Source organism: Leucoraja erinacea, chromosome 12 (assembly GCF_028641065.1).
Source record: "Leucoraja erinacea ecotype New England chromosome 12, Leri_hhj_1, whole genome shotgun sequence".
NCBI classification, from domain to species: Eukaryota; Metazoa; Chordata; class Chondrichthyes; order Rajiformes; family Rajidae; genus Leucoraja; species Leucoraja erinaceus.
In genome coordinates, this window is record NC_073388.1 from 24,567,175 (window position 1) to 24,590,442 (window position 23,268).

General features: G+C 42.0%; 2 protein-coding genes across 2 annotated transcripts in view; one reads left to right on the top strand and one right to left on the bottom strand.

Annotated features, from left to right (window-relative positions):
- Positions 1 to 23,268, top strand: part of pin4 (protein (peptidylprolyl cis/trans isomerase) NIMA-interacting, 4 (parvulin)) — a 275,834-nt gene that overhangs the window by 27,387 nt on the left and 225,179 nt on the right. The gene's annotated exons all lie outside the window — the stretch shown is intronic.
- cstf2 (cleavage stimulation factor, 3' pre-RNA, subunit 2) overlaps positions 1 to 23,268 on the bottom strand; it is a 67,134-nt gene that overhangs the window by 20,765 nt on the left and 23,101 nt on the right. The window contains exons 9-13 of the mRNA XM_055643860.1: positions 20,349 to 20,405; positions 7,470 to 7,517; positions 7,191 to 7,284; positions 5,516 to 5,808; positions 1,110 to 1,250 (exon numbers count right to left, since the gene is read on the bottom strand). Of these exons, the coding sequence (XP_055499835.1) occupies positions 1,110 to 1,250; positions 5,516 to 5,808; positions 7,191 to 7,284; positions 7,470 to 7,517; positions 20,349 to 20,405 (633 nt within the window). The remainder of the gene's footprint in view (positions 1 to 1,109; positions 1,251 to 5,515; positions 5,809 to 7,190; positions 7,285 to 7,469; positions 7,518 to 20,348; positions 20,406 to 23,268) is intronic.

The following is a 23,268-nucleotide window of genomic DNA, read 5'->3' on the forward strand; positions in this document are numbered from 1 at the left end:
ACTAACCCATTTGTAGATGGAAAATTCCTATTACAACAATATGAACAAATGCATATGTAAATATGCCTTGTAAATCTAGTCTCCTAAGGTTTGGGTTAATAGATCCATAGTTCCATGTTATCTGCACATGTTCAAGTAAGGGATAGTTGATACAATAATTCTTTTGATTCACACTTAAATTACTCTGGTATATATTTAATTCCTGAAGTCGTTTAAATGCAGACAAATGCATTAACATTTGAATCAGTTTTCTTTATCATGATATCATACATTTAGAAATATACAAAACCGAACAAGTACACTCAGCCAATCATATAAATGCAGACCCTTTGAAAGGGCATTCTACTTGCTTCCAAAGTCTTATTTTCAGCTCATAACCCTGGGGGTTCTGGGTCCCCAAAGCTCAATATGCAAATTGTCAACAGCCAAGAAAAAAAATCAATTTTGCACCACTTGCGGGATATCATTTCAAAAATAAAACCATCTACAATTGTGCGTGTAACCTTCTGAGGATATTCCACACACTTTCATGCAAATTTGTGGGTTTTACTGATTAAAAAAACCTCAAGTTCTTTGTGCAACAATATTTTCAGTAATGAGTACATCAACAATAAAAGTGTTAGTAACCTCAGTAATTTAGAACATCCAATAAAGTGTTAAATTAACACTGTTAGCATTCAGAACAAAAATGCTCAAACAATAATAAATCACTTAGTCCTACAAAAAAAAAGCTGTAAAGAGTAAAATAATAACAAATTATAGGGAGTCTAGGTTGGCTCAAAGAATCCAAAACGATAGTGACAAACCACGTGGAAGTGAATTCTGCCCTAAAATCTGGCAAAAAAAAATCCAACGGCCTTACAAGCAAACCTTATAGCAAACACTTATCGTGTTTTCTATTTAAAAATGTATTTAAAATAATCTGCACTTACCTATTTTAGTAATGCATTGCTAAAGGAAGTTAGATCAATATTTCACCAATGTACCGTTCCAGTATTTTCGTTAAATGTGAAAATGTGCTTTTTAGCAGCATTGTGAAAGATGTCCCATGCAGAAACTGTGAGCCAACCTACAGAATTAAGAGGGCAGCTGGACTCGTTTTTTCTCACCCATGGGTGCATTTAGTTGATGTGCATTCGGATAAGACCCTCCACGAGGGTCTTGCTGAGCAATATGAGGTTGGGAGCGTGGATCATGCTGAGGTCCATGTCGAGAATCGTGAGGTGGGATGCTGCGGGGATCAAATGTACCTAGGAAGCAAATAACTACTAGTGATGGCGGGGAGTGAGAAGACTAGGGGGAAAAAAAAAAGAGAACAGGGAGGTGCACAAGCAAGCAAAGGTGATTTGTTTTAAAGCTGCATTTGTTATCAACATTAACCCACGATCCTTGACAACAATTTCATATTCTCCCCAGAAGAATAACTTAATCAATCATAGATTGGATTTTGTTGATCAGCAATAGTAACTTTTAAGAGTATGATGCCTTTTAAAATAATTTCCTATTAGCCAATAAATACTATTCAATGTAAATGAGACAGCGATATCAACCCTGGTGTTCAGATACAAAAAAAATTGAAGAGGATCTGCATGGTTCTAACCAGCGAGTCAAATTATTATTTATTGCAACATTCTTCTGTGTGAAAAAGTATTTCCTCATCTAAGTCCCAAATGGCTTACCTCTTATTCTTAAACTGTAGCCCCTGGTTCTGGACTCGCCCAACATCGGAAACATGTTTCCTGCCTCTAGCTTATCCAAACCCTTAATAATCTTAGGTTTCAATAAGATTCCCTCTCATCCTTTAGTCTCTACTTTAGTGGAAATTGTAGCTTTATGCCATTTCTGATTAAACGTACTATGCTGATAGGCATAAAGGGAATATCAGACAAAACCGTGTCAATATCTGATGGTGAACAGTTCTTGAAAAGTAAACCCAGATTTGATTTCTTCCTATAAAATGCAGAGATCCCAGTTGGCTTAATATATTTGTGTCATATTTGGCATATATCCATGTTTTCCCTGTTCCCCGCAGGCCTCCAATCAAAAATCAGTTCAACTGCACTTAACTAATGCTTTCAGTTCAATTTTAATGCGCTCAAAACATTAATGACTCCATTTATGAAAATGAAAATATATGCTAAAGGTGTGGATATGCATAAAGAATAGCCTTCAACACTGATATTACTCCAGTTTCTCCCAGTCAAATTCATGACTAGTATTGTTGAATGTAATAAAGGTCTATTTAACTGAATAAAGAGCATTTGCATTTGAATTAATGTGCACTTACTTGGCTCCCCCCCCCCCCCCCCCCCCCCCCCCCCCCCCCACCTGAGGGTATCCCATTACATTTAACAAATAATAAAGTACTTTAAAGAATAAAGATTGGTGCAGTTTCAGAAATCTGCTGGGCAATTTGCATGTGATCTTTTACAACCACGTCAGAGGGAAGATACGACCTCACCATTTCACCCAATAAACTGTATCACCAACTGGTAGCATTGCCTCAGTGCTTATATACTACCCAGAGTCTATATCCTCTGGAGTGATAAATGAACTCACAGCTACAACTGAGTGGTTTCACTGAAATACGGCTGTTAGATTAGAGAGGATAACATTCTACTTACAAGTTCAGTCTCGATATCAACAACAGGTTTTATTGACCCACCTGTAGCCATGTACTATGGAGAAATTACAAACACACAAATATATGTAGGCGGGTACAACTTCCATCAAATTTGTGGACATCAGTATCTCAGGAGATGCACACATGGTGTGTACACACATGACACATGGTGTCAGATCTTTGCAGCCCTTCGGAAAATACCTGCTAACATTTTCTTAGTGGTGAAATGACCGATTGCTTCAACTTCCAAATTTTGGATCCTTCCGAGGCTTTGAAGGAGATATATCTAAGTATTGATGGACACTGCAATCCATAATATATCCATAAGTATATCAAGATGATGATAGCTTGCAAAGGCTGGCATGTACATCAGCTTTGTGAATGGAGGTCACTAACTATCTTCTTGTGGACTATTTATCAGTCATAAAGGAATTATGTTCATTATTCTGCAACCACAGGATAATCCATCTTCTGCCATGGGATAGATATCCAGGCAACTGCCATGATTCAATCTCAATGGGGAATTCATATTTAGAGAAATCATGGATTGGGAACAAATTAAGATTTCACAGGATGCCCCATGTCTCAAGTGATGAGCCCAAAAAACAGGTGTTTCATGAGCAAACCAATCTGTTTAACTATCACCCAGAAATGTGAATGGACAAGCCATAAGAATGTTAGAAAATCTGTGAACTATGAGAAGCTCTACAACGTGCCAGGCAGTAAAGAATTATGGTGGTCTTTTTGTTCCAACTACAAATATGACACATGCCATGAAACACACTTCCTCCTGTTTCTGAATAAATGCTGAATAAGTGCTGGAGTAATAGAATACAATGTTACATGGGATGCATTTATAGCTGCAAGATTCAGTTAGATTACAACAAAACCTCCATTTGAACCTCTATGCAATTCTTAGTTCCTTCCCACCTAGCGCCAACACAAATAAGTCACCCATGTACATGTATTCTTTAGTTTTGACAAGACCATGAATTTCCAATTCTCACAGATTAAAATACTTATTTCTGATCTAAAATACATGCTATATACAGAGCAACATTGTAGGAGTTTGCTCCCTGATATACTGGGCTTTATGGGTCTGTGCAGATATCAGAGATGCCAAGTTTTGTCAGAGCATTTCAGTATTCTAATACCTGAAAATCAGTATTTTGCTGAGGAAATCAGTATTTTTTACAATGTGCCATTTTTATGTGCGGTCATACACATGTAAGAGTGCAAGAATGCATAATTTTGCTACCAATTGACATGTCTTCTATGCACCTTACTTGACAGTGCATTTATTGTCATCTCTTTGGATACTGCTGTTTGAACAGCTGCTTCTGGCTTTCAGCACCAGTTGATGTTGTGGAAGCCATTTTGGAAGCCTTCCTCTCTCTCCCTCCTTCCTCTCTTTCCCTCCCTCTCCCTCCCTCCCTCTCTCCCTCACCCACCCTCTCTCCCTCCCCCCCCCCTCTCTCCCTCCCCCCCCCACCCTCTCTCCCTCACCCACCCTCTTTCCCTCTCCCACCCTCCCTCTCCTATCAGAACTCTCACTTCTAATGTGCGCCTCATCATTATCACTCTTGTTATTCTTTTGCATGGTTCTGCCAGCAAAAAGTTAAGAGCACTTCAAAAAAAGCACAAACCCAAGGCAACATCATTAATTATCCTATTAACGTTGGCAATCATACCGTAAATGCCCTTTGAGTATATCATTGGATTGTTGTGCTTGGCCTTCTATGGGCTTGGCCACTCCCTGTAAGAGCACATATAATTGCACTGGGAAACATTAAAATATCCTCTGTTGCTGCTGCTGCTTAAGAAGAACTCGGTTCCTGAATGACCTAGACTGCAGTGAAGCACGTATAACCAGCTAAGAGTCTGCAGGATTCCGTGCCTCACGATGCAGACTTACCACTATTATTCCAGTCTCCATACCAAGCACATATCTCTGGCCTGTGGAACACCATGTGAAAACTCGTCTATATGTCCTACTGAACACAAGTGTGACTATCAGTTGATAGTAGGCATAGCTTTCATGAAGGTTTGGTTTTGGAGGGAATAACCTCCTTTGAAGAGTCATTGTTTATCATCCTTCAGTCGCATGTCCCGTTTGGATGGATGAAAGCCCAAGGAAGACTGAAGTATGAATAAGAAGTTTTAGGTCGAGAACACGAGAAACACTTGTTCACTGACCAACTTCTCTGGATACATCCAAGATGTGCAATAAAATACAGCAATCCGTTTCCTTTCACAGAGGAATTATTTTGCATGTTCTTTTACACCTATATATTTTTTCCCCAAACCACCCAACTTGAGGATTCTTCCTATTTTACAGCAATTTTCCTCAATAGGTTTAACTGCCTAATAGGTGTCCTGATAAACACAATACCAAAGGCTTCCGTGATTTACCAGGCTGAAGATCTACTTTGAGCCAACATCAGTGGATTTTTTTCTCATTCTCCCCATCAACTATCCTGTAAAGTATTTCACTTATGCGAGAACAATGAAGCCCACAGACAATCCTGAAATAAAATAATGGTTGTTTTGTACTGTTCTTAGAACTGAATGCTATGGAGAAAGATACATTTCATTTCAAAACTGATTATTTAAAGGTTCAAAACCAACAGTATTTGATAATGCCCATTTAAAAGCAGTGGCAATTATTCTCGATATAGAGACTAATTGAAATGTGCCCACTGAATTAAGTAAATATTTTATATTTACTGAAAAATGTTTCTGCTCTCCAGCAAAGATTGTCAATTATATGTACACTGAAAAGTCAAATATAAAATACTGGTAATAGCACAAAAGTTAATCGGTTAATCACATTTAGTTATCTCTGTCATTTTCCAAATTATCTTAATTTTCCTCTGCTTTGCACTAACTTGCCTCTAGATTCATGAGGAGGTCCACGCTGATCCATCATTGGGCCCCTTGGATCTCCCATCATCCCTCTTGGATCACCCATTGGCCCCCTTGGTTCAACAAGTGGCCCACGTGGTTCACCCATGGGGCCCCTTGGTTCACCAATGGGTCCCCTCTGTTCTCCCATTGGCCCTGGTCTCATGTCATGTTGCATGCCCCGTGGTTCATGGGCATTTCTAAGTTCTGGAGGTCCTCTACCATCATGGCCAGGAACATGGTGTATGGGTGGTCCCTGATGTGGTTGCCCAATATACCCCCTGAAACACAGAAGACAAAATTACACAAATATATAAGTAACTAGACCAAGTGGGACCAATTGGGTCCCGTCACCTCAACATGCGGTTGCGAGGGGAGGGGGCGGCCTGCGGCGTCACACACACTAACCACCACACACACACTAACCACCCCAATGATATTATACAGAGGCACAGAGAGGGACACAGAGAGGGACATAGGCACAGAGAGGGACACAGAGGCATAGACAGGGACACAGAGAGGGACACAGAGGCAGGGGAGCTTGCTGCCTTTTGGAGCCTGGGTTTCCGGGTATCCGCTACCTTTTGTAGCTTGGGTTACTAATTCGCGGCGTCTTTTAGACAATAGGAGTAGGCCATTCGGCCCTTTAAGCCAGCACCGCATTATAAAAAGTAAATCAAGTCAATGAACATGGAATCAACTGTGATTATTAGCAATACTTCTTGAAAAAAACTCAAGAATTGATGTGACCAGTTCACAAGTTTAAATCAGTTTATCATGGCTGAAAATGTTATTACTGAGATCTCCAATGTCAATTTGTGCTGATTAGACTGATAATATGAGAATATGATCCATCCATGTTTGCTGTGGATGTTCCCCGAGTTATTGTTGCACTTTGTGTCTCTTATGTAAACCAGCATCTGCAGTTGTTACTACATATGGGAAGCATTTCTTAAAAGGCAGGCTGGAAATAATCTGTCACTTCACGGAAACCACTAATTGTCTCCTATTATAATATCATATAGCGCCTTTAATTAAAAATAGTAAATTTATCTAGCTGAGTAATTGCTCGGTTGTGTCATAGCCTCTCATATAAATATTATGGAGTATAAAGTATTATAAAGAACGATACAGTAACACAATCCCTTCCCCACCCCATTATAATCCATGCAACAAATTAGTGCATGAACAACGTTTTCTTTTCCAGTGCTTGTTGCTTAAAATATGGTCATCCAGGCAGAGCAATACATTACATCTGAACGATAAAATAGCATCTACAAAAATTAGGTCATATGGTCATAAGGAACAGGAGTAGAATTAGGCCATTTGACCCATCAAGTCTACTCCGCCATTCAATCATGGCTGACATTTCTCTCCTAACCCCATGCTCCTGCCTTCTCTCCATAACCTCTCACACCTGTACTAATCAAGAATCTATCTATCTTTGCCTTAAAAAATATCCACTGACGGCTTCCACAGCCTTCCGTGGCAAAGAATTCCACAGGTTCACCACCCTCTGACTATGGTATTAACACCAGCATAGCCACACTTGAGAAATAATTGATTGTAAAAATATCTTGGATTAAAGTCTGGGATCAACTCAGAATTATATAAGGAAATACTTGACAGGAGACAACCAAATACTTTATAGTTTGTCACTTACCTTGGTTCCACCTCCCCAGTGACAGAAAGCAAAGTCCCTCCACGCGGGTCATTTGGTGCATCTCCAAGCAACCCTCTTGGAGCTGGAGGCACACCTACAGGGGGACCCCGTTGCATGTTGCCTCGGGGGTCCTGCATAGGGAAGGAACCCACAAAAGCCCCATGCCCTCATTTGGTGCATCTCCAAGCAACCCTGACAGCTGGAACTATAGATGGACCCGTTGCATCCACGCCTCATTTGGTGCATCTCCAAGCAACCCTCTTGGAGCTGGAGGCACACCTACAGGGGGACCCCGTTGCATGTTGCCTCGGGGGTCCTGCATAGGGACTGAAAGGGAAAAGGAACCACTGTCAAAAGATTTGTCAAATATGTGCATGAAATTATATTTTATAAATTCAGGCAGTAGACAACTGAAACTCTTTCTGACTTCACAGAGCATAGGTGATTACTTTCTGCATGGTGAACATTCTGTATGAGGCCTGCTCCCAAGCTTTTAGATCATTCTAAAAAGTAGTCTTAAAAGAATCATGGAGAGAGCATAGGATGATTCAACCACAGATATCCATGATACATCACCTTTGGAAACTATGGGTACCTATGCCTGTTTCCTGTCATTCGACACATGCCATTGTATCTTATGGTATGCCACAGCGGACTACGTTAGCACAATTATTTGAGTTAGCTATTTGAGTAAATGATTATGTTCTGTAAAGTTCTATGAACACATGAATTATTTCAAACAATACATTTAAATTGTAAATTTATATGAACCATTCAGCTCAAAGAGCAAATTAAGCATTCTAAGCATCGCCATTCAGCCATGCGGCCGGCATTTCCATTTCCAACATATATGTTCGTCACCTTCCACTAGCTAACAATATTCTATCCTACATTTTCTTTAAACTTCGTCCCCTTTGGTCTTATTTTCACACCCTACCCTTCCATATCTGTGTCTCCCCTGACTCAGCCTGAAGAAGGGTCTCGACCCAAAACCTCACCCATTCATTCCATCCAGAATTACTGCCTGTCCTGCTGAGTACTCCAGCATTTTGCCTATTTTCCATTTCTAAAATTCATTGTAAAAATAGCATTACGGTGAATGTATGTATTGCTATTATGTATTGCTATCTTCCTTTTCTATGTCTAGTGACCACGTAACTTGAATTGAGGCTGCAGTCTCTTAAAATAAGCAAATCTTGAAATGTTTTTACCTATGAAGCATACTTGTCAACAAGTGGAAGTTCTATGAGACTGTGAGGGAAAGATATGGGATGTTTATTGTCTATCAGTGTCTATCTGCATGGAATGGAATGGAATACTTTATTATCACATGTGACTAGGCACAGTGAAATTCTTTGCTTGCATACCCAATGTATACAAATAGCGGCCACCTACAGCATTGACAAAGTTGCAAAGCACGCCGGCTCCTCCTTTTGTTCTCTCCCCCCTCCCTCCCCCAACAGCGGTTCCCCCACCGTGATCAGGTCTCCATTGTCTGTTGTTCTCCCTCCCTCCCCCGTTGTCTCTCCCCATCTTCTCCACGCCGGGTCCTCCATTGTTCTTCCCCTCCCCCCTCTCAGCAGTCCCCCCACGCCTAGTCTTACATTGTTCTTCCCCCTACCTCATGGGGGTCCTCCACGCTCTCAAGAATCTTGACCCAAATGAAAATGGTTTCTCACTTCCAATTTTATTGACACATTCTTTTGTAAGAAATATAGTATCCAGTTATAATTAGATTATAGCTCTCTTATTGTACATCTAGAAAAAGCCAGATCTAATCAATAATCACTATCTTGAAATATTTCAATAAATATTGGGAAAAATAAAAGTTCTTAACTTTATGAGAGTATCAAGGAAGAGAAGGAAAAGTAAACAGCAAGAAGTTGAAGTCAGTATTGTTGTCAATGGCACAGGCAAATAAGGCCCTACAGACAGACTATAGGAAATCGGTAAAGGACCACAAATCAGTACCTTAAAAGATAGAAATCTCTGCTTCAATATCAATACCACATATTATTGAGCGCAGAGCAGATAAATGAACAGTTGGAGATATGGTGTAGAAGGAATGGCTTCAGAACCCTGAGGAATTAAGACATTTTTGGAGACAATTTGAGCTGCTGCAAGTTTATGGCTTGTACTTCAGCAGGAATTAAACCAATATCCCCATGGGAGGATCAACTAGTGTGGCTGGGAACCTAGGGTCCTAAACAGAAGGGCGAAAAGCCAAGCTGGAAGCTCAGATAAGGGGATATTAAAAACAGCAAAAAATCAAAGGTAATTATACAGAGTAATGGAGACACAAGAGACTGCAGATGCTGGAAACCGGAGCAAAAAATAAACTGTCGGTTGACCTGAAACATTGTCTGTAAAATTTTCCACCACAGATGCTGCCCAATCCACTAAGTTCCTCCAGTAATTGTTTTTATTTTAAATGGAGCTATAACGGTACTGATAACCACAATGCGTGGGAGATGAGCAGTGTACTAGCACAAGAGTGCATGTGTAAACAGAATCAGAATAATGAAAAATAAGATAAAACTTACTAAAGGTTTAAAAGAAATAGGAAATGTGGAAGAATTCACAATGGATATAGTCAGTTTATGGACATTACCGGGGGTCAATGGAAATGAAGTAACAAGTAAATTTGATTTGTTATGCTTGTAAGTGAATGCACAAGTGAGTGTAAGTGAATGTGTGGTAAACTTGGTCAACTTCAGGCACAGATAACTGCGTGGGAATATAATGCGGTGGCAATAATAGAAGCTTGGTTCAAAAAGGAATGGTACTTCCTGGAGATTATTTGTGTCTTCCTTAGTAAAGGCAGATCCGAAGTACCTGTTCAACTCTTCTGCCATTTCCTTGTACCCCATAATGATTTCACCTGTGTCTGCTTTCAAGGGACCCACATTTGACTTTGCTACACTTTTTCCCTTAACATATCTAAAGGAGCTTTTACTGTCCTTCGTTATATTCCTGGCCAGCTTCCCCTCGTACTCATCTGCATACTGAAATTCCCCTTCACCACAGTGGCATTACCTTTGTTACATGCCAGTTTTAACTACTGCTGCAATTTACACCCTACATCCGGGCTACTATTTGGGGGTCTGTCGATAACACCAATTAGTATCTTCTCGTGACTCTACCTCATCAGCCCCTATGTCTTCCCTCGCAAGGGACTGAATTCCATCCCTCGCCAGCAGAGCTACCCCCCTCCTCTGCCCACCTGCCTGTCCTTTCTATAGGATGCATAACCCTGAATATTAAGTTCCCAGGCCCGATCCTCCTGCAGCCACGTCTCAGTAATCCCCACAATGTCACATCTACCAACCTCTAACTGAGCCTCAAGCTCATCTACTTTACTTTATACTTCACGCATTCATATACAATACTTTTAATTCCTTACGCATCTCACCTTTCACATCAATCCCTATTACACTTCGACATACTCTCCTATCCCTTGGTGAGCTTTCTTTCCTGTTAATTCTGGGGTCATTAACTATCTCTTTACTCTCTTTCCCTTTAACTCCGTCCTTGACTATCCCATTTGACACCCCACCCGCCTTATTCAGTTTAAAACCACCCGTAGGAGTGGCAAACCTGTCTGCCTGCCAGCTCGATTTGTGTGGTGAGAGATAAGTGCGATACAAATCTATGGACATATTTACTTCATCGGTTCATGGCAACATTGCTAGAACTGGTGACACCACATTCTTTCCAGATGCAAGATCATGTCTTCCAATTGAAATCATGCAGCATAACAAAAATAAGATAAAACTTACTAAAGGTTTAAAAGAAACTAGACCAAGTGCAGGTCTCCCCCAATGGTGTGATCCCCCAACCCAATATTCCACCATGCACCCGTCTCCTCCAATGGAACTGAAGCCGTTCCCAAAAGTAAGATTCCAGCACTGCCCTGCCTCCCTCAGCAGTGGATTTAAAAAAAAATCCAATGGCACCTCCCCTGCCTGCTGCAGCAGTGAAAGGTTCAGAATGTTCCTGTCTTGCAACTTTGTTTCGAAGTGTGTTGGAAGCTGACATGTAAATGGAGAAGCCAGTTAATTTTGAAATACTTGGGTGTGGAGGGGGGAGAAGGATTTGATTAAAAACGTGCACTTCAACACGACGAAATGTAATGAGGAGCGGATACTTAGAAAGAAAAGCGAAATCTCTAGCGAAATGGAAAAGATCTCGGAGATTGAGCGTCTGGATTGGGCGTGGCAATGAATCAAAGGAAGAAATGCAGCCGGCAGCCGTACATACAAATGGATCCATTCCGATTGGACATCTGCGAGCATCGGCCATTCCGATTGGACATCTGCGAGTATCGGGCACGAATTGAAAGGCAGGAAGGGCGCCGGACGGCAGTCGGTCGGATTGCCCCAGAGTTTTATAGATATATAGATAGATAGGAAATGTGGAAGAATTCACAATGGATATAGTCAGTTCATGGACATTACCGGGGGTCAATGGAAATGAAGTAACAAGTAAATTTGATTTGTTATGCTTGTAAGTGAATGCACAAGTGAATGTAAGTGAATGTGTGGTAAACTTGGTCAACTTCAGGCACAGATAATTGCGTGGGAATATAATGCGGTGGTAATAACAGAAGCTTGGTTCAAAAAGGAATGGTGCTGGTATTTAACAATGACCCCAGCAAATTATCTTTTGGATATTAGTATAGAAATCCACGAGACCCCGGCTTATACTGTCTTCACAAGTTGGGCACGACTTCTTGCTGTAACAGATTCAGAATTCAAGATTCTTGCTAGTTCTGTTTTTTAAGTGTACTTTGGTACATATTTCCTTCCAGAATTTTACATTTCCATTTAAACCAAGAAAAAAACTGTACAATAGCCAACATCCTAAGCCTACACGAGGAAGTAATAGCAAAAGCACTTGGTACAGAAAGTACATCTTGCAATTCAATCAAGACTGCACTGCTTCAATAACCACTCGGCTAGCTGATGATTTATCTGTAACAGTGGAAAGATGATAAAAACTGGGAAGGATCTGTATTTAAAACTGCAGTTAGTGGGGTTATCAATTTAGTCGGTTCGCGTATCCAAGAAGCAAGGATACACAAACTGAGTTGGGAGCCTGTGAGTTGAGTATAACTCACGTGATGTATTAGAATTTGTAAACGGTATAACAAAATGTCAATAAGGCTATAAAGTTAAAGATCGTCATTCTTAGTCTTGTTATCAATCACAAGTTCAATCTTAGAGGCCAAACAATTGGGGGAAAGTCACATCCTGCATTCTGAACCCCTTGAAGTTCAATTCCACAAAAACAAACAAAGGCACAGAAATCTATAACTGTTTGTCATTTTCCCTCAACTGACAAATCAGTCATGTCCATGGTGAATACTTTTTAGACAGGAGAGAGATTCTCAATATTTTTTAAACACTAATAGCACTTTTATTTTTCATTGATGGGAAGAATCCTCTGCACCCGATTAGCAGAGAGGGGACTGAGTAAGATGGCCAAATTTAACAGCCATAAGTGGTAACGTTTTATCTAAAATCAATATAAAGTGCAAACAGGAAGTTGTCAAGTTTAGACTCATAATCATTGTTTATTTCTAACCGACCACCACCACCAACAACCATTTGTTGTGCTTTATTTCAAACCGACCACCACCACCAACAACCATTTGCTGTGCTTTATTTCAAACCAACCACATTTTCATTTTCAAACCACATTAAGGGCACTCAAGATCAGTAAAACCACACTCACAGTTTAGTAGACATCTGTTCAGTGCTATTCACAGCTCAGTCTGAGAAACATGACCCTCTCGGTCCCCCTTCTTGCAGAGACTGACTGAGGCACTCAACGCTTCCGGGATTTATAGTCCCACCGGAAGGGGCGTGGCCTTCAGGAGAGAGAATCTCAACATTTTTTAAAACACTAATAACTGTTTTATTTTTAATTGATGGGAAACATCCTCTTGTCCTGCGCAGCGGCGCGGACTCCGAGTAAGATGGCAAAAATCACAGACGCAAGTGGCAGCGTATACAGAACAGCAGGAAGTGGTCAAGATCAGACTTTTAGTAATATAGATAGATTTGTTTCGATAAGACCCCCCTCATTCTTCTAAACTCCAGTGACTATAAGCCTAGTCTTTTCAATCTTTCCTCATGACAGTCCCGCAATCCCAGGGATCAATCTCGTGAACCTATGCTGCACTGCCTCAATCACAAGGATGTCTTTCCTCAAATTAGGAGACCAAAACTGTACACAATATTCCAGATGTGGTCTCACCAGAGCTCGATACAAGTGCAGAAGAACCTCTGTACTCCTATACAGAAATCCTCTTGTTATGAAGGCCAACATTCCATTAGCTTTCTTCACTGCCTGCTGTACCTGCACGCCAACTTTCAGTGGTTGGTGTACAAGGACACCCAGGTCTCGCTGCACCTCCCCCTTACCTAACCTAACACCATTGAGACAATAATCTGCCCCCTTGTTTTTGCCGCTAAAGTGGATAACCTCACATTTATCTATATTATACTGATTCTGCCACACATCTGCCCACACTCAACCTGTCCAGGTCATCCTGCAACCTCCTAACATCCTCTTCACATTTCACACTGCCACCCAGCTTTATGTCATCCGCAAACTTGCTAGTGCTGCTCCTAATTCCCTCTTCCAAATCATTAATATATATGGTAAACAGTTGCGGCCCCAACACCGAGCCTTGCGGCACTCCACTCGGCACTGCCTGCCATTCTGAAAAGGAACCGTTCACTCCTACTCTTTGCTTCCTGTCTGCCAACCAATTTTTTATCCATGTGAACACCCTACCCCCAATACCATGTGCTCTAATTCTAGTCACCAGTCTCCCGTGCGGGACCTTATCAAAGGCTTTCTGAAAGTCTAGATACACTACATCCACTGGCACCCCTTCATCCATTTTACTTGTCATCCTCAAAAAATTCCAGAAGATTAGTCAAGCATGATTTCCTTTCATAAATCTATGATGGCTTGGACTAATCCTTTTACAGCTATCCAAATGCCCCATTATTACCTCTTTAATAATCGACTCCAGCATCTTTCCCGCCACCGAAGTCAGGCTAACTGGTCTGTAATTCCCTGTTTTCTCTCTCGCTCCTTTCTTGAAAAGTGGGATAACATTAGCTATCCTCCAATCCACAGGAACTGATCCAGAATCTATTGAACATTGGAAAATGATCACCAATGCGTCCACTATTTCTAGAGCCACCTCCCTGAAGACCCTGGAATGCAGACTATCAGGCCCAGGGGATTTATCATCCTTCAGTCCCATTAGCCTACCCAATACTATTTCTCGCCTAATTAAATTTTATTTCAGTTCCTCTACCCCCTTAGATCCTCTGTCCTCTAGTACTTCCTGGAGATTGTTTGTGTCTTCCTTAGTGAAGACAGATCCGAAGTACCTGTTCAACTCTTCTGCCATTTCCTTGTACCCCATAATGATTTCACCTGTGTCTGCCTTCAAGGGACCCACATTTGACTTTGCTACACTTTTTCCCTTAACAGATCTAAAGGAGCTTTTACTGTCCTTCGTTATATTCCTGGCCAGCTTCCCCTCGTACTCATCTGCATACTGAAATTCCCCTTCACTACAGTGGCATTACCTTTGTTACATGCCAGTTTTAACTACTGCTGCAATTTACACCCTACATCCGGGCTACTATTTGGGGGTCTGTCGATAACACCAATTAGTATCTTCTCATGACTCTACCTCATCAGCCCCTATGTCTTCCCTCGCAAGGGACTGAATTCCATCCCTCGCCAGCAGAGCTACCCCTCTCCTCTGCCCACCTGCCTGTCCTTTCTATAGGATGCATAACCCTGAATATTAAGTTCCCAGGCCCGATCCTCCTGCAGCCACGTCTCAGTAATCCCCACAATGTCACATCTACCAACCTCTAACTGAGCCTCAAGCTCATCTACTTTACTCTATACTTTGCGCATTCATATACAATACTTTTAATTCCTTACGCATCTCACCATTCACATCAATCCCTATTACACTTCGACATACTCTCCTATTCCTTTGTGAGCTTTCTTTCCCGTTAATTCTGGGGTCATTAACTATCCCTTTACTCTCTTTCCCTTTAACTCCGTCCTTGACTATCCCATTTGACACCCCACCCGCCTTATTCAGTTTAAAACCACCCGTAGGAGTGGCAAACCTGTCTGCCTGCCAGCTCGATTTGTGTGGTGAGAGATAAGTGCGATACAAATCTATGGACATATTTACTTCATCGGTTCATGGCAACATTGCTAGAACTGGTGACACCACATTCCTTCCAGATGCAAGATCATGTCTTCCAATCGAAATCATGCAGTATAACATTGTGTAGTGACACAAATCATTGATATGGGATGGATCTAAAAAGGATAAAGTAGCTCAAAAATCGGTCATGATCAATGGGGTGCAGCCCATTCTGCAGCCCATGACCAATCTGGAGTGGAGAAGAGCAATGGCAGAAACTGACATCTATACGAAACAGATAAAAACAGAATGCTACACAGGCAATGAAGAGAAACCACAATAGTAAGGAGGGCACACAGAATCAAGGTACGGACAACGTGTCTAAGATTTATTTCCCCTTGTCTATTGGATTATTTTTCAGCATGTATTAAGGGGGCAGTTATAGCAGTCAGTAGAGCTGCATACCTCTCTCAGATTTGGGAAATCTGTGAGCATTCATGTGTCCCTAACAATTGTCTACAGGACGTATGTCCCAGTTGGAGCAGTTCTACATACCGGAGACAGAGAGGTTACAAATAGCAGTTTTAGGGAAGTACCCCACCCAAGGTTCAGCCAGATACGTAGGCAAACGTTATCACCAGGAGAGGTAGGCAGATACTGCCTGAACCTCTTGTGGCTATGCTTCTCTCTCAAACAAGTATACCATTTTGGATACTGCTGGGGGAATGGTCTCTCAGGGACCTAGAGCAGCAGTAGCCAGAACTGCGGCATCACGTTCGACACTTGAACAGCAGGGTAGGGCTAAGTTTAGGGGAGCACGAAGACACAATATTTAAGGGTACATACAGACATTTCTGTGGCCGCAAGCACGAAATCCAGGATGGTATTTTGCCACCCTGGTGCCGATATGAAGAACATCTCTAGGTGGCCACAATACATTCTGAGGAGGGTCAGCAACAAGAGGTCATGGTCCATGTTGGTACCATTGGCATTAAGTAGGAAGGGAGATGAGGATTTGCAAAGGCAATTGCAGGTGTTAGATAAAATATTTATTTTGAAAAAGGGCCTCTGCAGTTATGATGTCAGGATGAGGACCTGTGCCACGAGTTAGTGAGGCAAGAAGTTCAAGGATAGTGCAATTCAATATAATAATATAATAATAATAAATGTTATTTATGGGCACCTTTCAAGAGTCTCAAGGACACCTTACAAAAATTTAGCAGGTAGAGGAAAAACATGTAAGGGGAATGAAATAAATAGTAGAGACATGACTAGTACACAAAGTAAAGACAGAATACAATTCAAAACACAATATGAGGCAATTAATGCACAGATGAAAAGGGAGGGGGACGTGCGGCTAAGGATAGGCAGAGGTGAAGAGATGGGTCTTGAGGCGAGACTGGAAGATGGTGAGGGACACGGAATTGCGGATCAGTTGGGGGAGGGAGTTCCAGAGCCTGGGAGCTGCCCTGGAGAAGGCTCTGTCCCCAAAACTGCGGAGGTTGGACTTGTGGATGGAGAGGAGACCGGCTGATGTGGATCCGAGGGGACCGTGAGGGTTGGTAGGGGGAGAGGAGGTCAGTGAGATATGGGGGGGGGGGGGGCAGATGGTGGGGGGGTTTGTAGGTGAGGATCAGGATTTTGTAGGTGATCCGGTGGGAGATGGGAAGCCATCTAATGGGTGGCTAAGAAGCTGGTGCAGGAGGAAGGGGTTCAGATATGTGGATCAATGGGCTCTCTTCCAAGACAGGTGGGAGCCGTACAAGAGTTGCGACGCAACTGAGCTGGAGGGCAACCAATATCCTATGCCAGGAAGTTTGCTACTCATGGGGGTTTAAACTAGTAACAGTGCTGTGAGAACCAGAACAGTAGGTTAGCAGCTAGAGGGACTGATAGGAAGGTAGAGGTTTTGATAAGCAAATTTGAAAGGAAGGACAGGCGACACAGATGAATGAACATGGTGAGACTCATAGTTTTGATGTGTTTATTTCAATGTAAGCAGTATCACTGAGGGCCTGCATCAGTGCATGGAGCTATGATGTTATGACATGGTTTTAAAAGAGAAGACTAGTCCCATTTGCCGCATTTGGTCCATATACAGTACCCTCCATAATGTTTGGGACAAAGACCCATCAGTTATTTATTTGCCTCTGTACTTTTTGGTTTCACCATGTAGAAATTACAGCAGTGTTTATACATAGTCCCCCAATTTCAGGACACTATAATGTTTATGACACAGCAATGTCATGTAAATGAAAGTAGTCATGTTTAGTATTTTGTTGCATATCCTTTGCATGTAATGACTGCTTGAAGTCTGCGATTCATGGACATCACCAGTTGTTGGGTGTCTTCTCTAGTTGTGCTCTGCCAGGCCTTATATTGCAGCCACCTTTAGCTTATGCTTGTTTTGGGGGCTAATCCAGTTTTCAATTCAGCATATAAAAGGCAAGCTCAATTGGGTTCAATTCGGGTGATTGACTTGGCCACTCAAGAACTTCCCATTTTTTCGATTTGAAAAACTCCTTAGTTACTTTAGCAGTATGTTTCGGATCATTGTCTTGCTGTAGAATGAACAGACAGCCAATGAGTTTTGAGGCATTTGTTTGAACTTGAGCAGATAGGATGTGTCTATACACTTCAGAATTCATTATGCTACTACCAACAGCAGTTGTATCATCAATGAAGATAAGTGAACCAGTACCTTCAGCAGCCATACATGCCCAGGCCATAACACTCCCACCACCATGTTTCACAGATGAGGTGGTATGCTTTGGATCTTGGGCAGTTCCTTCTCTCCTTCATACTTTGATCTTGCCATCACTTTGATATGTTAATCTTCATCTCATCTGTCTACAAGACCTTTTTCCAGAACTGCGGGTGCTCTTTTAAGTACTTCATGGCAAAGTACAGTGGAGGTATTTCTTGGCCTTCCAGTCCCTTTGAGATTATTAAGCTCACCAGTGCTCTCTTTCTTCTTAATGATGTTCAAAACAGTTGATTTTGGTATGCCTAAGATTTGGCTGATATTTCTAACAGTTTTATTCTTGTTTCCCAGTCTCATAATGGTTTCTTTGACTTTCATTGGCACAACTTTGGTCCTCGTGTTGAAAAACAGCAGTAAAAGTTTCCAAAGGTGATGGAAAGACTGGAGGAAAGACCAGCTGAGAGCTCTCTTATACCTGCATTAAGGAGGCATTTAAAACACCTGAGCAATTACATATGTCTGTGAAGCCATGCGTCCCAAACATTATGGTGCCCTGAAATGGGGGGGGCTATGTATAAACACAGCTGTAATGCCTACATGCTGAAAGCAAAATGTATATAAATAACTTTTGTTAAAATCTGACAATGTGCACTTTAACCACGTATGATTTTTTTTAATTTACAAATCTCAAATTGTGGCGTACAGAGGCAAATAAATATATGATGGGTCTTTGTCCCAAATATTATGGAGGGCACTGTAATTCTAAACTTCCCAACCCAAGTTGTTCAAGTTGTTCAAGTGTCTTTTAAATGCTGCTTTTGTACCTGCCTCAACTACTATCTCTGACAACTCATTCCATATACCCATCACCCCAAGAGTGAACAATTTGCCCCTTGGGTTCCTATTAAATCGTTTCCCCTCACCTTAAACCCCTATCCGAAGGTACTTGATTCACCCTATCAATTCCCCTCATGATTGTAAACACCATAAGATCACTGTAGTAGAATCCTGCGTTCCAATGAATAAAGTCATAGTCGCCCCTAACTTTGCCATTGCTTAGGCCCTCGTCCTGGAACACTCCGTAAATCTTTCCTGCTTAATGACTTCCTTCCATTGGCAGGGTGACCAAAACTGAAGACAATACTCCAAATGTAGCCTCGCCAATGTATTGTTCCACTGTAACAGAACATCCTAACTTCTATACTCAACATGCTGATTGATGAAGGTCAATGGACCAAAATATTCATTTACCACCTATCTAAGGGAACTGTGCAATTGTACTCCTGCATCCCTCTACTCCCCAAGAATTCTGGTTTCCCAGGGCCCTACCATTCACAGTGAAGATCCTGCCCTGCTTTGACATCCCAAAATGCAGCATCTCACACTTACCTGCATTGAACTCCATTAGTTCTTCTTCAGCCCACTTGCCTAGCCCATTAAGAAAGATTCTGCTACATTTTTTGTAACACTCTTCACTGTCTATTTTAGGGTAAAGCTCAAAAATAAGTAAGGGGCAAAGAGTGTGCTAAATTGGGATTTCAAAAATTTATCTGAGACGGTGAGTCGGGAAGAAAATGTAAAGTTTAACAGCCAAACTTGATCCCATAAATTTGCAGCTGGAACCTTCAAAATACTGTGTGCATTAGCAGAAGAAGAAACGAATGTGAATGCAAATAATTAGCCTATCAAACAATTTAAAAATAAAATAGCACATCTTTTTCAAAAATGTGTAACTGACAAGCGCCCATTAAAATATAGAACACTTCAACATTGCACAATATACAGTTACAAAGTAGGTCAAAAATATTGGTGGAAAATTCATCCTCATTTTTCCCCATCAGTCCAAATAACAAATTTAGCTTGCAGACTTAAATATATAAATATGGGGTCAGCACACTGTGATGTTCCCAACTTGAATGCCATTAACCAAAATCCTTGGAATGTAGCCGTATTCTTCATGTTTTTTAGTCACTGGATTGCTGCATTGTCAGGCATTACAAATGATAAAAATACATTTCCGGCATAATTTATCACATATTGGTGCATCACAATAATTCCAAAATCTATTTAACCTCTGACCTAAAATCTGCAACAGGAAATTAATTCCTTTTTTTTTTTAATGACCGTTACATCTCCTCCATCAAAAATGAACACTTTTTTAAAGTGAACACAATCCAGTAAAGCTGAAGGGTTTACACCTCTGTAACAGACTAGTTACAAGATCAGAGGTTAAAAATTGAAATCAGAATGGTACCTTGTCCTCTCTCGATCTGTGCAGTCCCTGCGGAGGCCACAGGTGAGTGCATATTTCCTGTGAGAACACGAGATAAAGAACAGTGCAATGGATAACCAGTCCTTTGCAACATTCAAGTTTGTGCATTAAAAGTAACAGAAGCACATGAACTAACTTCAAGAAAAGACTCGGAGGCTTCCAGGGGCAATAAAATAACTTGTTTCTGAAACTGCGTAAAATCATTAAACAACTAGACTGTCATAAAGAATGAAAGTATATCAGAGAGCATTCCAAGAAGCGCTCAATGCCACAGTATCAACGTTTTCCAATGAAGAGTAAAGCGCAGGATGGAGATAAATGATAAGAAAATCTCCTACAACAGAAGGAGTAAAGCTCCACGATGACCATCACAATGTAAATATATATAATGACAAGCAAAGCAAAGTAAATAAATAAATACATTTAGCTAGATGCTATATAATGAGAGAATGACCATCAAGCAAGCGTTCAACAAAATATTTGTTTTATGCCAAGTTAGCATTCTGACTATTTCAATTTGGAACCATTCAGTGGCAAGTCTCTGTGCCAAAAACCAAATACGCCAAAATTTACAGAATGAACGAGTTTGGTATTCCAACTGCGCATGCCCAGGTCAAAGGTCACTATGCATAAACATTGCTGGAAAGCAATGGCGCTGTGGACAAAATACCTTAATTTCTCCCGTTTTCCAACTGATTCTTCTAGAGAAGAAAATACTGCTTTCAAACTATGAACGTTGTATTTATTGTTCCTTTGTTAAAAGATGAGTTTATTTTGTTGTTTTTATCGCTTTATGCTTTGGTGCGTGAGCGAGGTCGTGCTTGTCCGTGGTCGGGGTCGAGTCTCCGGCACTGCTGAGTTCCTGCTGGGCCATCCCTGTCCCCTCCCAGGTGTCTCGTCGCTGTCCGAGGGCGGCAGGAGGTGTCGGGCCGGGCTTATACCCGGCGTGAGGAGGAGGCGTTGGCTCCGGCTCCTGGGTGACCGTTCCCCGGCGGGCCGGGGACCGTCGGCTGCACCTCTCTCCTTGTCCAGTGGCTGTCGGTGCCGACGGGGGCTGAGTGCCGGTCATCGGCGGGGATGCACACGGGGTGCTGCGGTGGCTTGGCGGGTCAGGCGGAGTTGAGCTGGGGTTGGGGCTTCTTCTCTGCGCTGGCTGGGGTTGCTGGTGTCGTCGGTCCAGGGCTGTCGGTTGGCCCGGCGGGACAGGCAGAGTTGAGCTGGGGTTGGGGCTTCTTCTCCACGCTGGCTGTGGGCCTGGGGCCGCTGGTGTCGTCGGTCTGGGGCTGTCAGTTGGCCCGGCGGGACAGGCAGAGTTGAGCTTCTTCTCCACGCTGGCTGTGGGCCTGGGGCCGCTGGTGTCGTCGGTCTGGGGCTGTCAGTTGGCCCGGCGGGACAGGCAGAGTTGAGCTTCTTCTTCTCCACGCTGGCTGTGGGCCTGGGGCCGCTGGTGTCGTCGGTCTGGGGCTGTCAGTTGGCCCGGCGGGACAGGCAGAGTTGAGCTGGGGTTGGTGCTTCTTCTCCGCGCTGGCTGTGGGCCTGAGACGTCGGTCGGGTGTCACCTCGGACGTCTCCGGCCGCATCCCCCGGACGGGTATGCGACAGTGCCGGTTCGGCAGCGCCTGCGGCGCCGGGGGCCCGGGTTCAATCCATGCTGCAGATGAGGTGCGGGTCTGCGTGCCACTCTCTCCTGCCTCCCACTCGCATCGGCCCCCTCTCTTTTGCTGTTACACCACGCTCTCCCGCTTCCTTTGGGGAGTGGGGGAGATAAGGAGTTGGCCATTTATGGGAGTCTCTCTGGAATCGAGAATTTCATTGCTCATTCGTATTCATAGATGAGGCTGAAGAATTCTAATGCCTTGAAATTAGCAGAATAGTGAAATTCAACAAACTATCATCGTTATGTTCCAATCTTGAATACATTAATTTTCCTATAATGTGACCACATTCGGCACCCCCGTTCCTCAGATCAAATATATTTTTACACATAAATTTTAATAAAGACAAGAATTTATACACAGTTTCTTCAGCCAGCGTTTTGTTCGCTTTTTCTTTATGGTGAATGACCTTTGACAAATCCCATGATTCCTTGCGTTTTTCGGAATATCAAACTCGCTTATTCATCTGAATAATTAGCTATAAGAATAGTCCCAAGTAAGTCTAAGAAAACTTGAATTTATGTATAGCTAATTTATATCTTGGAATGTTAATAAATCCGTATTTAAAAAAATATATAAATACAGTGCATTTAATTCTATCAAGGAAACTGATGGAACTATTTAGTAAAACCATTTAATTTATTTCTGGACTCAAACTTGCAAATTGTGATAAAGATAGACACAAAATGCTGGAATGACTCAGCGGGACAGGCAGCATCTCTGGAGAGAAGGAATGGCTGAGGTTTCGGGTCAAGACCGTTCTGCAGACTGCCTCGCTGAGTTACTCCAGCATTTTGTGTCTACCTTTGATTTAAATCAGCATCTGCAGTCCTTTCCACAAACATAGATAACTTGGCCACTAAGCATGTAAAATGTTTATCTGATAACAGAATGATGTGCCAAATGATCAGTGCTTTTGTCTAAATTCGAATATTGACTTTAATTATCTTTCTGTCAAAGTGGAGATTCACACCTGGATCATCCACAATTCATGAATGACTTAGAAGTTAACAATTGGGTAGAGTTAAACTGCAAAGCTTCTTTCATTAACTCCACTTAATATAATTATTTTACAAGCTTTTTGTCACTAGACGCCACCCTTAAAGGCTGCACTAAATAACAAATACTAAAATCAAAGAGAAGATATGACGAGTGTTGTGATTATTTGTTTTACATAGTGCTGGAAAATCAAAGTGAAAATGAGACACAGTAAAAATGATACTTATCATAAATGTCATGCCACAATC